Below are 16,367 nucleotides of genomic sequence, written 5' to 3' on the forward strand. Positions count from 1 at the left end.
ATTGAAGTACATATATTACAAATCCAGTTGCCATCAGAAAGAAGCATTCAGGGATGACCAAGTGCCCACACTTCAACCAACCCTTTCATTTGTTCTACCCAGCACCCCAAACACCCATACACACACTTAAAATAACAGTCTTTCTAGGATCAGAATGGATACAAAGGCCAGCTTGTGTTTTCAGCAGTGGAGGCAGTGCTGGACATAGACTTAGAGCTTCCAAGCAAATTAAGGGAAATTTGTCCTATTTGGTGAAAGCAGAGGACTCAGAGCTCAGCACTATGTAAAATTAGCAACAGTCTTCTCCTGGGAATTCCTCTGTGGTCCAGTGGTTAGGACTCTGCACTTTCACTGCCGAGGGCCCATGTTCAATCCCTGGCCAGGGAATCCTGCAAGCCACTCAGTGCAGCAAAAAAATAAATGTATTAATAAAGAACATAAAAACAGTCCCTTCTCTTTCAGCATGTGACTGACCAAGAGCAGTGAACTGGGGCCTCACTACTCCATCTATATCATCCATATCTATACCCTTATGAACCATGTATTCATTTATAGATATTATAAATATATATTATATGTTTATATGTTTATAAACCACCAATCTATATTTATATTTTAATTTATATGTGTGCATGCATGCTCAGTCATGTCTGATTCTTTGAGACCCCATGGACCGTAGCTCACTAGTCTCTGCTGTCCATGGTATTTTCCAGGCAAGATCTTGGAGTGGGTTGCCATTTCTTCCTCCAAGGGAATCTTGCCCACTCAGGGATTGAACCCACGTGTCCTGCGTCCCCTGCATCGGCAGGTGGATTCTTTCCCACTGTGCCACCTGGGAAGCCCTTAATTTACATATATAGTGTAAAAATTGCAGATTTTAAAGTAGGTAACTGGCTATACTGCCTATGATGTATATTAAATAACACGTTAATCATAGCAATCCTGTCCCGTCTGAGAAGGCCTAATGCTCCAAAACCATCACTTTGCACGTTGAATACTGGGTAAAGTGTATTCTCTTAAACACCTCTTGTCAAAAGCCTCGCTGTTAGGGCTTGTAACTGCTGTAAACTTGTTGCTGAAACTCAGCCTCTGTTCACCAGTGCCAAATAGGAAGAGGGAGACAGAGTTTTCGGTGAAGTAGGAAAGAATAGTTTTTTATTGCTTTGCCAGGCAAAGGGGGCCACAGTGGGCTAATGCCCTGAAGACCCTGTGACCCAGCCTGGAGAGGGTAGTAAGGAGTTCTATAGTGTTCAAGGAGCAGGCATGATCAGCTCGTGGACAGTTCTTGACACCAAGGTGACATTTCAAGCATTATCAACCTTCTGGTTTCAGCCAGTCTAGGGTCTGTGTTCTTGCGGTCAGCAGTTTTCATCTGGTGGGGGGAGGGGGTGTTTGCTTCCTGTAAAAACAGCTTAGGAATGTATATCAGGCCTTTATCTATATCCTTCAGGGAACTGGGAGTTCGGGTGATTCTGTTATGTGGCAGAATTATAGTCTACATTGTTACCAGTTCCTTAGCCCAACAGCTATCCTTTGTTTCTAAATCTTCACATTTCTCAATCATTGACTCAAGTCAGCATTTTACTTCAAAAGACAAGGCCATAGAGGCTTGAACAGTTTCAAACTTTGTACCGGTTTTGTCAGGAGTAAAGTTAATGATTTTAGTACATCACATTCAAAAACTACAAGATATTGCTCTGCAATTTATAGTCTTGGGAGAGCCAGACACCCCCACTGTACCTGTCCCACTGTGGCAGAACTTAATTTTATTAAAGTAACTTCTGAGAGTTTTCCTAAACCCATAGAATGCTTTCTATTTTGAGTAAACTAGAGAATAAAGGGAGAAGGCAATGGCAACCCACTCCAGTACTCTTGCCTGGCAAATCCCATCGATGGAGGAGCCTGGTAGGCTGCAGTCCATGGGGTCGCAAAGAGTCGGACACGACTGAGCGACTTCACTTTCACTTTTCACTTTCATGCACTGGAAAAGGAAATGGCAACCCACTCCAGCGCTCTTGCCTGGAGAATCCCAGGAATGGGGGAGCCTGGTGGGCTGCCGTCTATGGGGTCGCACAGAGTCGGACATGACTGAAGCGACTTAGCAGCAACAGCAGCAGAGAATAAAGGGATGCAGAACCACTTGGTACACGCACTGAAAACCCTGAAAGTGAAAGTCACTCAGCCATGTCCGTGTGACTCCATTGACTGTGCAGTTCATGGCATTCCCCAGGCCAGAATACTGGAGTGGGTAGCCCTTCCCTTCTCCAGGGGATCTTCCCAACCCAGGTATCGAACCCAGCTCTCCCACATTGCGGGCGGATTCTTCACCAGTTGAGCCACCAGGGAAGCCGAGGAATACTGGAGTGGGTAGCCTATCCCTTCTCCAGCGGATCTTTCCAACTCAGGAATCGAACTGCGGTCTCCTGTATCACAGGCAGATTCTTTACCAACTGAGCTACTTAGGTAAGCCCATCGAAATCACCCAGTGCAGCAGGCGTCCTGATGTGTGATCTTACTAACCCTCCAGCAGTAAACACCACCTTCTACCCTTCTACACTTGAGCAATCTGAACCTCTGGGGAGGTATTCGAACCCACCACCCGAAATCCTCAAAGCCAGCTTAAACGGCTCGGCACTCTGGTCTGGCATCCACTGCGCATGTCCCCGAACCATGACCAATAGGAGCCCCGAGCGCGGGAGCGGAGGCGGGGCCATGTTTTTCTCTGAACCCGTGCAGCTTCAAAGAATAGCAAGGACGAGAATTCGGTCATCGACCAATCAGAGCCCGTGGCGGTCCTGCTCTCCCCACCCGTAGGCCAATTACCAGCTCCGGTGCATTGCGAGCGGCTACGAAATTAAGGAATGGAGCGGGGGGGGGGGGTGAAAGTAGTTAAGATGGCTGATATGAGAGAGGCTGAGGGTGGGACCCCAGAGAGAGGCTCGCCCAAAGTGGGTGAGAATCAGGAGATCTTGGGACTAGCAGGATTGCGACACTCCACTCTCCATTAGGGAACGAGGCAGCCATCGTATCCCTCCCCCACAAGCAAAATGGTATGTTGCAAGACGGCCACCCTCTCCACAGTGGTACGATCCTGGACGGACTGCTCCATTTTGCGTTCCTCCCCTTTCCCGCAGTAGTCCATTCCAGACTGCAGCGCTAACCCCTCCTGGGCTCACACTGTCAAGGTGTGGGCGGCCCTTGGGACCCACTGATCCGAAGGTGGACTCTCTTAAGAGTCTCACACAGATTCGGTTGTAGACCCTTCTGGTGTCACTGAGTGGGAAATAGACAGTTGGGGTCACAGATCGGGGTAGGGGTTAGGAAGGACCCATTTAGGGAGAGCTGGTGGTGATTCTGAGGCTGTGATCAGTGTAGGGACTAAGAAGGGACCTTTGGCTGCCTGGCTGGTCCGAGATGAGTAGCGCAAACCTAGAAGGGAAGGAGAGAGATGGATGGCACCGTGTTTTCCCATGCAGGTGAGAGGAGTAGGGCAGGAAACGTGGTGGGTGGGACCTCCGAGGTTGATGGGTTAGGGCCCTAGAAGAGTGTGACTGGGCCCACACAATGGATCTCCAAGATGGACTTTGCAGCACGGAAAAGTAGGGAAAGGGCAGAGAGAAGGTGGCCATGTTCTGGGTCTCTAAATATCCACCAATGGTGGTGGGACTTGAATGTCTAATGGAGGAGGGTGAGAAGAGGATTGGAGCAGGAAAGGGGAGAATGCTAGGCTGAGGGAAGGATAGTGCCTTTATCCAAGTTATTCAGCCATTTCATGAAAACAAACAACCTATAATTATGTTAAGCTCTGTCCTCGTCACTTGACATGAATTATCTCATTTAAATCTTCACAACAGTCTTAACTGCTATTGTTACCCACTTTATGGATGAGAGAACTAAGGCACTGAGAGGTTACCAGACTTTAAACAGCTGATAAGTGCCAGAGCCCGGTTGTAAGGCTCGAGAATCTGGCTCTATCCACTGAGCAGTTCTTATCCCTACAGGCATCTCTGCTTTTCTGTGCAGGCCCTGTCCTCAATCAACCCCAACCAGAACTAGAAATCAGCCCCTCTCCTAAAACATCCCTTTGGCTGTAGCATCAGTGAACAGTGTAGATATCTCTGTGGGAGGGTCTGGCTCTTGCACATTCGAAGCTGTTTTTCTTCCCTCCCCCCAGGCAGGGAGGTGAAGAGAGGAGGGGGGGGCAGTAAGAAGCGAGCAATAGGTCACACTATAGGTAACTAGACCATACAGTGATTATTCAACAGATAATGATTGAGCTTCTGCATGTAGGGTCTTGTGCTAGGTGGTGGGGATGTGGCAATGAACAAGACAGACAAGAGTCTGGTTCCTGCCTGCCCTAGGAATGTGTTTTGGGAATTCCTGGTAGGCAGACTTTGGTTATCACAATGATGGTGATGTTTTGGCATTGAACAGGCAGGGTCCTGAGATGCTGGGGGACAGCCCCACACCACCAAGACTTGTAACATCCATGAATGTCATTCTAGGGTGGTAAAAAGAGGCTTCCCAAAATGTTTCTTATGGAAAGGGTGCATTGTATCCAAGGGTTGGGAACTGCTGTTTCCTTAAGCTAGTCCCAGGAAACACCCCTCAGTCAAGGGTAGGGAGGACCACAGGGGCAGGAAGGAAAGGGGAGAAGGACCAGGGTGTGGAAGAAAACCCTCATGTCTTTTCACTGACAGTGTCTTATTACCTACTCAGGACTTAGGCATGGCAATGGGGATCTTTAAGCAATATCGGATCCCCCCACTCCCCCTGCCTTGAGACTTCCCTGGTGGTTCAGTGGTTAAGAGTTCACTTTCCAGTGAAGGGGGTGCAAGTTCAGTCCTTGGTTAGGGAGCTAAGATCCCACTTGCCTCTTGGCCATTAAACCAAAACATAAAAAACAGAGGTAATATTGTAACAAATTCAGAAAGACTTAAAATGGTCCACATTAAAAAAAATCTTAAAAAAAAATCAATATCCCCTCAAAATAGAGTAAAATATGCACAAGATATAAACAGGAAATATCTTTCCATATGGTGATCCCTGGGAGTTTGGCAGAGTTTGGGGTTGATGGGAGAGCATCAGGTGAGTGCAAGTCATTGGGCTTATCATGCTTCTTGGGGGTTCCTGGGTATTCACTGGATTACTAAGAAGTAAGTTAGAACGTCTGCTCCCTGCTGCAGTAGACTGACTTGTGTGGTAAGTATTCAATCCACTTTCCTGCTGGGAACAACTGGAAAAGCTTGATTAGGGTTTGTTTTTTTTTAATGTATTTTAAGTCCCAGGTGAGCAAATTACCTTTGAGGTCATCACCTCACCAAATACTGTCATCCAGAGCAGAGAAGCAAGCATCGAAGGGAACACATAACAGTAAAATAAACCAGCTCCAAATTATCAATGCAGGCCAACAGAGCAATTCAGTAATCTGAATAAGATTTAAAATGATCATAAAATGATTAATGAATCACTGTATTCCAGGCTGAGGAAACTCATTGTATTAGGGACAAAAATAATAAAAATAAATCTACTTAGGTTTTTTATTTGGAGAAAAATACAAATTTTAAACTTGTCTGCTCCTTAGAAGTAAGAACATGAAATATACAACTTTTACATATTAATTTACAAAATCACCAGCAAACGTAGCAGAGGTTTAAAAACCCCTGAAATAGACTTAAAGGGGACAGATCTAAGAGCAGAGAAAGAAGGAAAACAAAAGACCGAAGTAACAGAATTTCATCCCAGGCCCCATGTGGCATTTTAGAGTTTAGGAACCATTTCTCACAAAACTGGCCTCAGCTTCAACTCTCACAAGCTGTGTGATCTCGGGCAACTTAGCTAAGCTACTCTGGGCCACCGCTTCTCTATCAGTAAAATGGAAACAGCTGAAGCTCTCACCTCCTGGGGTTGTCTGTGCATGTGAAATAAGTACATAAGTATGAGGCACTCAGAAAAATGTCAGAAAACACTAAATCAAATTAGTATGAATCCCTCACTCATTCCTTCAAGAAACATTTATTGAGTGTCTAGTTTGTGCCTGGCACACAGTGAGAGCTCAACAATGTCAACATGAATGAATGCAGTGACTTTCTAAGGAAAAAACAGGTGCTTGCCCTAGTGAACAGGCTGGAAGGGACTCCAGACCAGGAGGTATGAAACTGCCTGGTGACTTGGAAGCACCATATGCCGGTTGGTGAGCAGAGAAATTGCCACACCAGAAGTGGCTTTGACGGTGCTTCCCTGGCGGCTCAGACAGTAAAGAATCCACCTGCAATGCAGGAGACCCAGGTTCGATCCCTGATCGGGAATATCCCCTGGAGAAGGGAATGGCTACCCACTCCAGTATTCTTGCCTGGAGAATTCCCTGGACAGAGGAGCCTGGCGGGCTACACAGTCCATGAATGGGGTCACAGAGTTGGACATTACTGAGCAACTAATACAGGTGGGTTTGAGCCTTGGCTTAGGAGAGAAGCTTGGCACCGCAGGCATGGGAGCCATACAGGTTTCCAGGTAGGACTGTGGGTCCCAAGTTGACATGTGCTGTTTCCCTTCAGGTATATGGGAATGCCAGACACACCCCAGATATGCTCAGCTCCCCTCAAGCTGCTGTATGTGTACCTGAAAATTTCACATCTCCAAGTGGGAAATAGGTCCAGGGAGGGGTACGGACTGAGCTTCCATTCTCTTGGGGAAACAGTCTGTCAAAGTTCGAGCTATGTAAGCCCTACAATGCCCCAATTCCCCTCCCGAGAGTGTACTTGCCTATTTGGAACAGGAGATGCGTATAGGAGCAAATAAGGCAGCGTTGCTGCCAACCACGAAAGACAGAAACAGCTCAGATATCTGTTAACAGGAGAATACGAATAAACAGATTGTCTAGTAACACAATGTGGGCTTCCCTGGTGGCTCAGCGGTAAAGAATCTGCCTGCAATGTCTCCTGCAGTGGAGACACAGGAGATGCTGGTTTGATCCCTGGGGGAGTTGAGAAGATCCCCTGGAGGAGGGCATGGCAACCCACTCCAGTATTCTTGCCTGGAGAATCCCATGGACAGAGGAGCCTGGCAGGCTACAGTCCAAAGGGTCACAAAGAGTCAGACACAACTGAAGCGACTTATCACACGCACACACACGCATAGTAACACAATAGAATGCTATATAGCAGTAACAACTACTGCTACTGGCAAATATGAATCTTAGTAACAGAGTAGGCAGTGGAGCATCTTGATGAAAAGTGCACACTAACCAACCTGCCTGGCATGCTAGCTTGGAGCTACTGGGGAAATCATTTAACCACTCTGGGCCTCAGTTTCTCTCCATCAAATGGCAAAAATAGCATGTGTCCCCCAGGCCAATAGGAGGGTTTATACGAGTCAATATTTACAAAGAGGTCAGAAGAGTGCCTGGCACACATGTTCAGTGCTACATGAATGTTTGTTAGATAAAAATAGAATGTTGAGGGACTTCCCTGGTGGTCCAGTGGTTAAGAATCTGCCTTCCAATGCAGGAAATGTGAGTTTGATCCCTGGTTGAGGAACTCAGATCTGACATGCCAAGGGGCAACTAAGCACTCGCATCACAAGAGAATCCCAAACACCACAAGGAGAAGCCCTTGCACTGCAACAAGAGAAGCCCGTGTACCGCAAAGAGCCTAAATAAGTAGAGTATTGATTGGGGGAAAAGACAAGACTCCAAAGATTACACACTTTCAAAAGTTCAGAAGCAACAGCAACTAAATGAGATGGTGTGGTAGGGATGGGGAAGTTGAGCCAGGTGTGAGTGAGTTGGGGTCTCAGGAGAGAGGTGGGGTCCCAGGTGCTTGCTATGTAATTAAAGGAAAGTCTTTACTGCAATAACCCTTCAGCACCAGAGCCTTGGACCTTGGGCCCAGAGTAACTGGATGCTTTGGGGAGGAAGAAGGCCACTCAGCCCATGACTGCCCCCCGTGGCACTGCAGAAATGCTGCAGTGGCCTATCCCTCACTGCCAGCCAACCAGAGGGAGGAGGGTCCAAGCAAGTCAGAGGGAGATGGGCCCCAGAGAGTAAGAAAGGAGGACAAAAGCTGGTCCAAAAGATGGATCTAACCAGTCAAATGGAGGAGGGCCTCAGTCTAAAGGAGGAGGCCAGGCCTACCGAGGGGCCCCTAGAGGACTTGTTTCCCTTGTGGTTTTTTGCACTTCCTGTTCCCCCACTCACTGCGGAAGTTCCTCTTCTTACCCTGCACTCAGAGCCCAGCCGGAGAGGACAAGGGCAGGAGGCACCATGAGTGGGGGCCCTTCGGGAGGCAGGCCTGGGGGCCGCGGAGGACAAGGGGTTCAGCAGAACATCCCGTCCACCCTCCTCCAGGACCATGAGAACCAACAACTCTTTGAGATGCTCGGACGGAAGTGCTGGGTGAGCTGGAGATCTTCTGGCCCTCCTTGTCTCCCTCTCCTCCTCTTCTCCTCCTCCTCTTTGTCCTCTTCATCTTCCCCATCCTCTCCCTCTCCTCCTTTCCTCCCCTTCCTCTCTCATCTTTCCCATCCTCCTCTCCTTCTCCTCCTCTTCCTCTCCATCACCTCCTCTCAGAATCCATTTACCCCCATTCACCAACCCCAGGAAGAACTCAATGTTCATTCACTTTCCCTCTGGTTGTGGCTCTTGCTTTGGAGCCATGATGGCCACAGGCAAGAAGGGGCCAGGTCTGGTTCCCAGACCCTCTGGATGCCCCTGACTGGATTCCAACGAGTCCTACTCTCCCCTCCCAGACGCTGGCCACTGCGGTTGTTCAGCTGTACCTGGCGCTGCCCCCTGGAGCCGAGCACTGGACCAAGGAACACTGTGGAGCTGTGTGCTTTGTGAAGGATAACCCCAAGAAGTCTTACTTCATCCGCCTTTATGGCCTTCAGGTGATCCCTGCCCCACCACTGGACAGACAATCCAGTTTTCAACCCATAAACCCAGATCTGTGTCCATAGCCCTGAGCCCTCAGACAGATCAGTGAACCCCCTGAGCCCTAGAACCAAAGACTTTATCCAGATGCCAGCCTCTGGTTTGTCTTTCTAAGCCTGTGATGACTGACCCCAGAGTCTTTGTGTCAAGATCTATAACCCCCAATATTAGTATACCCCCTAAATCTAATCTGTTCCACAAACTCCATATATATATATACACACACACACACACACATAGACTATATTTTTACCTGAACCTCATGTCTATTCGAAACTCCACATTTTAGGTCTCAGAAACCTCCCATCAGTACTCCTGAACTCCAGAATTTTGCCTAGCTTCTAAGTCAAAAATATGTTCCACAAATCCCAAACCTAAGTATGCCGTTGAATCTTCAACTCCAAATCTGTCCTTTTAAGCCCACAGCATTGGATCCCAGAACTCCTATATGAAAACTCCTAATCACCTAAATATTGAGGTAGCTCCTAAGTCAAAAACCTATTCCACAAACCCTTAACCTAAATTCTCCAAGCATAAACCCCAAATTCATCCCATTAAACTGATAAACATAGACCCAGTAGAACCACATCAAGATCCCAGGGTCATCAAATATTGACCAAACTCCTAATTCATAACTCTGCTCTACAAATCTCAAATTGGCTCAACCCCCTCCAAAAAACCTTCCCAAGTCTGTATTTCTGAACCTCAAATCTCAATCCCAACTCCTAATACTGGAACCCTACCTGACCTAATGAAGGCCCCCATATAAGGGGGGGATTTGGGACAGATGCTCTGAATGGACTCAGTTTCCTAGAACTAGAGTCCCAAATCCTCAAATTCAAGTCCCCTTATTCCACATCTGGACCCCAAATCCAAGTTTCTCGCTGAAGGGTCTGACTCCCATACTGTACCCTAATCCTCCACATCTGACTCCTAGTTTCCCAACTCTCCAGTTCTGAGCTGGAATTCTCCAAATCAGATTTTGGGGCCCCAAATTTGTATACCATGCTCCCTATCTGGAAAACAGAGGCCCTCCACCCAGGGCGTGCCTCGGTGCCAGTGTGCTCCCCCTTCTCCAGGCTGGCCGGCTGCTGTGGGAACAGGAGCTGTACTCACAGCTGGTCTACTCTGCTCCCACCCCCTTTTTCCACACCTTTGCTGGAGATGTAAGTGATCACCTAAACCCTGGGCCTCAGTTGGGGTGCAAGGAGGAGAGGGGAAAGGTGTGGGGAGGTCTGGAAGGCAGCTGACCCCCCAGGCATGTGCAGGACTGCCAAGCGGGGCTGAACTTTGCAGACGAGGGCGAGGCCCAGGCCTTCCGGAACCTGGTGCAGGAGAAGATACAAAAACGGAATCAGAGGCAAAGCGGGGGTAAGAAGGCCTTGGGGAAGGGAAAGAGGTTGAGCAGAAGTGAGGGCAAGAGTGGGGAGCTGGAAGAGCCCCTCTCCTGATTCTGATTTCCTGTCTCTCCACAGACAGGCGCCAGCTCCCGCCTCCACCAGTGCCAGCCAGTGAAGGTGAGTCCTCTAGGGCAAGGAGGAGTAATAAGGGGCTAGCGCAGAAAACTGAGGCAGGGCTGTGATAGTTCTCTATCCATTCCGTCTTCCCAGAGAGAAGAGGAGGGCTCCCACCCCTGCCCCCGCACCCAGGTGGAGACCAAGGGGGTGAGTGCTGAATATTCCCTGTGTCTCTGGGTGGGCAGGTGTCACCAGCCCCAGAGACACCAGGCTGGCTGCTGGGCCTGTGGGGAAAATGGGTGACTGGGCCATTGACCCATTTACCTACCAACCAGAGCATAAGAGTTAGAGACAGGAAGGCGGTTGGGAGAATCAGTGCGTTAGATGGTCATGGAAGGAGTGGGAGAATGAATAGATACACAGGTGGGGCGTGGGTAGATAAATGAGTAGATGGGTGAGTGCAGTGATAAACAGGTGAATGAATAGGTGGATAGATGCGTGGGTGGATGGATTGGTGGTGGACAGATGGTTAAATGGGGGCATGAATTGATGGAAGGATATAGATGTACAGGTGGGTGTATAGATGTAGGTGAATGGGTATGTGGGTGAATGGATAAATAGATGGATGGATGATTGAGTAAATTAATTAATGAGTGATGGAATGAATTCAACAGTGAATAAATGAATAAGTGACAAAATTTCAATCAGTGGAGAAAGCAATGATTGAATGAGTGAATGAATAATTTAACAAATTAGTCAATGAGCCAGTGAATAAATGAGTCAATACTTAAGTGTGAGTAAATTAATTAATGAATCAGTGAATGTATGGATGGTATGCAGGACCTACCCACGCACTTCTCCATAAACCTACTTGGACCCCTCACCCACTCCTTCCATGACCATCTAACACACTGATTCCCCCAACTGTCTTCCTGTCTCTAACTCTTATGCTCTGGTTGGTAGGTAAGTGGGTCAATGGCCCAGTCACCCATTTTCCCCACAGGCTCAGCAGCCAGCCCAGTGTCTCTGGGGCTGGTGACAGTGGACATCCAGAACCCAGACATCACGAATTCACGATACCGTTCGCTCCCAGCACCTGGGCCTGGCCCAAGTGATAAGAAACGCTCAGGGAAGAAAAAGATCAGCAAGTCTGATATTGGTGCACCCAGTGGATTCAAGTGAGAACCTCTCTCCAGTGGGCCCATGGATCCTGGGGGTGGGGGAGCAGAGAGCAGGTGGATAGGAGGAGAGCTGAATGAATGGAAGGATGGAAAAATGGATGGGTAGGTGAGAGAGTAGGCAGATGAGTGGATGGGTGAGGGGGGGAGTGCAAAGCTAGGACTAGGGAGAGATACCAAAGGCACCAAGATTGCAAATTTTACAGAGGCAGTCACTCTCTACCGCATCACCCAACTATAATCCATGACTCCAAGAGTGAGTGCCTCTTTAAATTTTGCTCCCTAGGCATTCCACTCAACCTAGTCCCTCCCTGGTTAGGCTGGTGGGTGAATGGATGGATGGGTAGATAAATAGATGGATGAATGAATGAATGGTTGAGTTGGAGAATGAATGGATGGGTAAATGGGAAGTGGGTAGGTAGATGGGTGGGTGAGTGGATGAGTATGTGGACAGAATGATATACAGGCCAATGGGTTCATGTACAAGGTGGATGGGGATGGACAGGTTGCCACATATGTGGATGAAGGACAATTCAGTGGCTACATAGAAGTGTGTGATTGAATGGGTAGTCAAGTGAGTGAATGAATGAAAAGATGGGCATATCGGTAGATGGATGGGTGGATGGACAAGTGTGGGTTAGGACAGATTGGTGGACAAATGGGTAAATAAATGTGTGTGGACAGATGAATGGGGAGACAAATATATATAGATCAGTGGTCTGACAGGTGAATGTGAACACCCAGGTGGACAAATAGATGGGTGGATGGATGGTAGAAAGAGGGATGGGCAGACAGATGGGCACCACAAACTGTGAACCCTCTTTAGTTCCATAACTACTACTCTCACTCATTCATTAACTTAAGACTCATTCATTAACTCTGGCTCCTGAGAGTCCCTCTGGGCAGGGGAGGGCAAGAGAGCTTCACTAGGAAGGGAGGGAAGGAACGGCCATGGCGCTTCACTGGGGTCTCCTCACCTCCCTCAGACATGTCAGCCACGTGGGGTGGGACCCCCAGAATGGATTTGACGTGAGTAACTCCAGAGTCCCCTGGACTCCACTCAACTCCTGCCTACCCTTCCATAGCCCACAGCTCCAGATCTACCCCCAGACCCCATCCTTCCCACCCTCCTCTCAGATCCCTCTCTGGGGTGGACTCCATGATAATCTGTGCCCCTCCCCTCCCCACCTTATTCCCCGACCCTTGCTGGGGCCTTTTTCCTCCTGGGAAGGTGAACAACCTGGACCCAGATCTGCGGAGCCTGTTCTCAAGGGCGGGAATCAGTGATGCCCAGCTCACGGATGCTGAGACCTCCAAATTTATCTATGACTTCATTGAGAACCAGGGTGGGATGGAAGCTGTGCGGAAGGAGATGAGGCGCCAGGGTGAGCCCCCCACCCTTTCTGGACCACCTCTTCTTCTCCAACCCTGGTAGCTGATTTCTAAGAGATACCCTGTAGGCTCTCAGTCCTCATAGAAACCCCTATACTGCTTGAATTGGGAGTTGGTCGGTTGGGGTACCCATTTTACAAGTGAGCAAAACTGAGGCTCTGAAGGAAACTGTAATAATAGCTATGTGTTGTCTTTCCCCTCAGAGCCACTTCCACCGCCCCCACCGCCATCCCGAGGAGGAAACCAGCCCCCCCGGCCCCCAACTGTGGGGAGTAACAAGGGTCGCTCTGGCCCTCTGCCCCCTGTACCTTCGGGAGGTGCTCCTCCCCCGCCAACTCCCCGGGGACCCCCACCCCCGGGCCGAGGGGGCCCTCCGCCACCACCCCCTCCAGCCACTGGACGCTCTGTGCCACCGCCCCCTCCACCCCCTGGAGCTGGGGGTGGACCACCCGTGCCTCCGCCACCACCGCCACCACCACCGCCACCACCCAGCTCTGGGGATGGACCAATCCCTCCCCCACCCCCTCCTTCTCTGGGGCTTGTGGGGGGCCCGGCCCCTGGTGGGGGTCGGGGGGCACTTTTGGATCAAATCCGGCAGGGAATTCAGCTGAACAAGGTGAGGACCAGTGTGATGGAGGATTGGGGAACTGGGACTCTGGGGTGTGCTGTGCAAGTGAGGATGGTAGGGGGCTGGGGCTGAGAGTGATGGGGGTCCCACGATTTGGGGGTTCACTGATAGGGTTGGGAGGTTGGTGGGGAGAGTATGTGGGAGGAGAAAGAATGATGAAGGGGTGGGGAGAAGTGCTCCTCTCACAGGCCCTGAGCCCTCTGTGCTGGATCCTGCTTGCTGCAGACCCCGGGGGCCCCAGAGAGCTCAGCGCTGCAGCCACCACCTCAGAGCTCAGAGGGGCTGGTGGGTGCCCTGATGCATGTGATGCAGAAGAGAAGCAAAGCCATCCATTCCTCTGGTGAGAGTGCACCCTCCCTATGAGCCTGCCATTCAGAGCCCATCCTGCCAGGACCTGTGGCCCTGGTTCCCAGCTAGTGTTGACCTAAAAACACCCCCAACAGCCACCAGCAATTAGTCCCATCTGTTGATGTGAGAATGAACATGAATCTGTAGCAGTCTCTTTTTTGACAGTGTTAACTGTCATTATGTAACAGTAATATGATTAACTCTCTTTGACAATGATATTAACATTAACCCCATATGTTCAATAGTATTAACATTAGCCCACTATGTGATGATAATATTATAAAGAACCCCTTCTTTGACACTAATATTAACTCTAATGTCATGTGTCAAAAGATGAACTCATTAAGTGACAATATTATAACTAATTCAATCTTTTACAATAGTGTTAATGTTAGTCCCTTAATGTGTCAACAACATTGTCATTATATGAGAATTATATGAAGATACTATTAACCTCAGGGCTTCCCAGGTGGCTCAGTGATAAAGAATCCGTCTGCCAATGCAGGAGACGCAGGGCACAGGGTTCGATCCCTGGATCAGGAGGAGCCCCTGGAGGAGGAAATGGCAACCCACTCCAGTATTCTTGCCTGGGAAATCTCATGGACAGAGGAGCCTGGTGGGCTACAGTCCAAAGGGTCGCAAAGAGTCAGACATGACTGAGCAGAGCAGAGAAAGAGAGAGTATTAGCCTCGACCTACTGTGTGACAATAATATAATTAAAGTTCAGCTTTGACAATAACACTGACATCAACCCAGGAGTCTGTTCACAGATCAATAGGAATCCATTATATGACAGAATTATAACAAACCTCGTCTTTTGACCATGATATCATCATTAATCCCATTCTGTGTCAACAGTGTTAACATTAACGCACTATGAAAAAACAACATTGTAACTTCCTCCACCTTTGCTAATATTTAAATCCACTCCATTGAGTGACAAGCCTGTTAACAGTAACCCTTTGTGTGATAATAATATCCCAACCAACCACACATTTTTTATAATAATATTAACCTCAACTCCAACTAGAACCTAGACCCCAGCTATAGTCCCTATCTTGCCCCTAACTCTCCCTCCTCTTAGGAAGTCCCTTTATCTAACACACAAACCTCAGATCTAACTTCCAAGTGGGAGATCTCAGCCCCCAGGGTTTAGTAATCCCAACCTCCTAGACCCTAGTAACTCCTCTGGGCTTTTGAACCCTCCTACCCATCCTGAGTTCCACTCTTTCTCTCTCCCTCCAGACGAAGGGGAGGACCAGGCCGGGGATGATGATGATGATGATGAATGGGACGACTGAATCACCACCACCTCCGCTGTTCTGTGCTGGGCTCCCCTGGCAGCCCTCCTCGCCACCCTCCACTTAACTTCCAGGCCCCCAAGCCCCTTTTCTTTCCTACCCACCCCTCCAATGCTGTTATCTCTGACTGGCCTCCTCCCACACACACTCACCCTAGCAATAGCCAGGGACCTTTTTATATAAAATGTCTCAGTTCAACTTGTTCAAGGATTTTTAAACAAAAATAAAATAACTGTCTTTTTGTTTCTTTAAATCTCAGTTTCTTTACCTACCAAATGTGAGAATTTGGGGTCCTTTTCCCCCAAAGTTCCTTTTATTCCCATTTCATTTGTTTAGCCATACATATGTATATTTATTTATTCATTTGTTCCCTTGGTCATTTAGTCTGTATTTCTTTGATTCCTTCTGCCCTTCCTTCTTTCCACAGATATTTATTACCAGGCACTACTTTGGGGGCTGGGGATAAAGCAATGGGAAACAAACAACAAAAATTCTTGGTCTTGTGAGGTCAACATTCTAGGGCAGGAGATAGACAAGAAACAAGGAATTAAATAAAAACAAAAAGAGTTACAGATCGTGGTAAGAGCTATATTGTGCTGAGAGGAAGTGATGGCAAGATGTAGAGTTCAGGGAAAGCCACTTGGAGGAGGTGACAGTTATGCTGAATCTAAAGAGAAAGGATTCAACCATGTGAATATTTAAAGGGAAGGGCCTTCCAGGCAGAGGGAATAGCCAATGCAAAGGCCCTGAGGCGGGAAAAAGCTTGGTGTGAGGCTGAATGTGGTGAATGAGTGAGAGAGTTATTTGTATACTTATTTAAAAAAAAGTGCAATCAACACAGTATTAGATCAAGAGAGCACTCAATGATCAGACTTCCCACTCTCCATGCACACAACTCCCACACTAGGATCCTGCTGGGCAGGATCCCCCTCTCAATGCTAAAATTTGATTCTGCCCAGTTCCCAGTGCAATCTAAGTCTTGGCCAATGGCAATGAAAGAGGCAAAGATTTAATATTCACATAGATCTGCTCTAGATCACAGGCAAGATGCCTCACCTCTGAGCCTCAGTTTCCTCATCTATACAATGGGGGCAACAATATGTAACCTATTTCCAACTGGGATCCCACTGGGTC

At 48.5% G+C, this 16,367-nt stretch overlaps 1 protein-coding gene across 1 annotated transcript; it reads left to right on the forward strand.

The window, feature by feature from the left end:
* Positions 1-3,219: 3,219 nt before the first annotated feature.
* Positions 3,220-15,505, forward strand: WAS (WASP actin nucleation promoting factor). Its single transcript, XM_040265898.1, has 13 exons — positions 3,220-3,476; positions 8,227-8,392; positions 8,746-8,886; positions 10,009-10,095; positions 10,198-10,300; positions 10,405-10,446; positions 10,540-10,593; positions 11,390-11,564; positions 12,551-12,593; positions 12,796-12,949; positions 13,160-13,572; positions 13,810-13,924; positions 15,178-15,505. Exons 1-13 carry the CDS (start codon positions 3,415-3,417, stop codon positions 15,231-15,233), a joined length of 1,611 nt encoding a protein of 536 aa, XP_040121832.1. The 5' UTR covers positions 3,220-3,414; the 3' UTR covers positions 15,234-15,505.
* Positions 15,506-16,367: the final 862 nt, after the last annotated feature.

This window comes from Oryx dammah, unplaced genomic scaffold, assembly GCF_014754425.2.
Source record: "Oryx dammah isolate SB20612 unplaced genomic scaffold, SCBI_Odam_1.1 HiC_scaffold_23, whole genome shotgun sequence".
Classification (NCBI taxonomy): Eukaryota; Metazoa; Chordata; class Mammalia; order Artiodactyla; family Bovidae; genus Oryx; species Oryx dammah.

What these genes read in the sequence shown, in the direction of transcription:
- WAS (XM_040265898.1), top strand. Translation starts at nt 3,415, where the DNA reads ATGAGTAGCGCAAACCTAGAAGGGAAGGAGAGAGATGGATGGCACCGT. An exon ending in CACCGTGTTTTCCCATGCAG is followed by an intron (nt 3,477 to 8,226) that starts GTGAGAGGAGTA and finishes CCCTGCACTCAG; the next exon opens with AGCCCAGCCGGAGAGGACAA. An exon ending in CAAAGCCATCCATTCCTCTG is followed by an intron (nt 13,925 to 15,177) that starts GTGAGAGTGCAC and finishes CTCTCCCTCCAG; the next exon opens with ACGAAGGGGAGGACCAGGCC.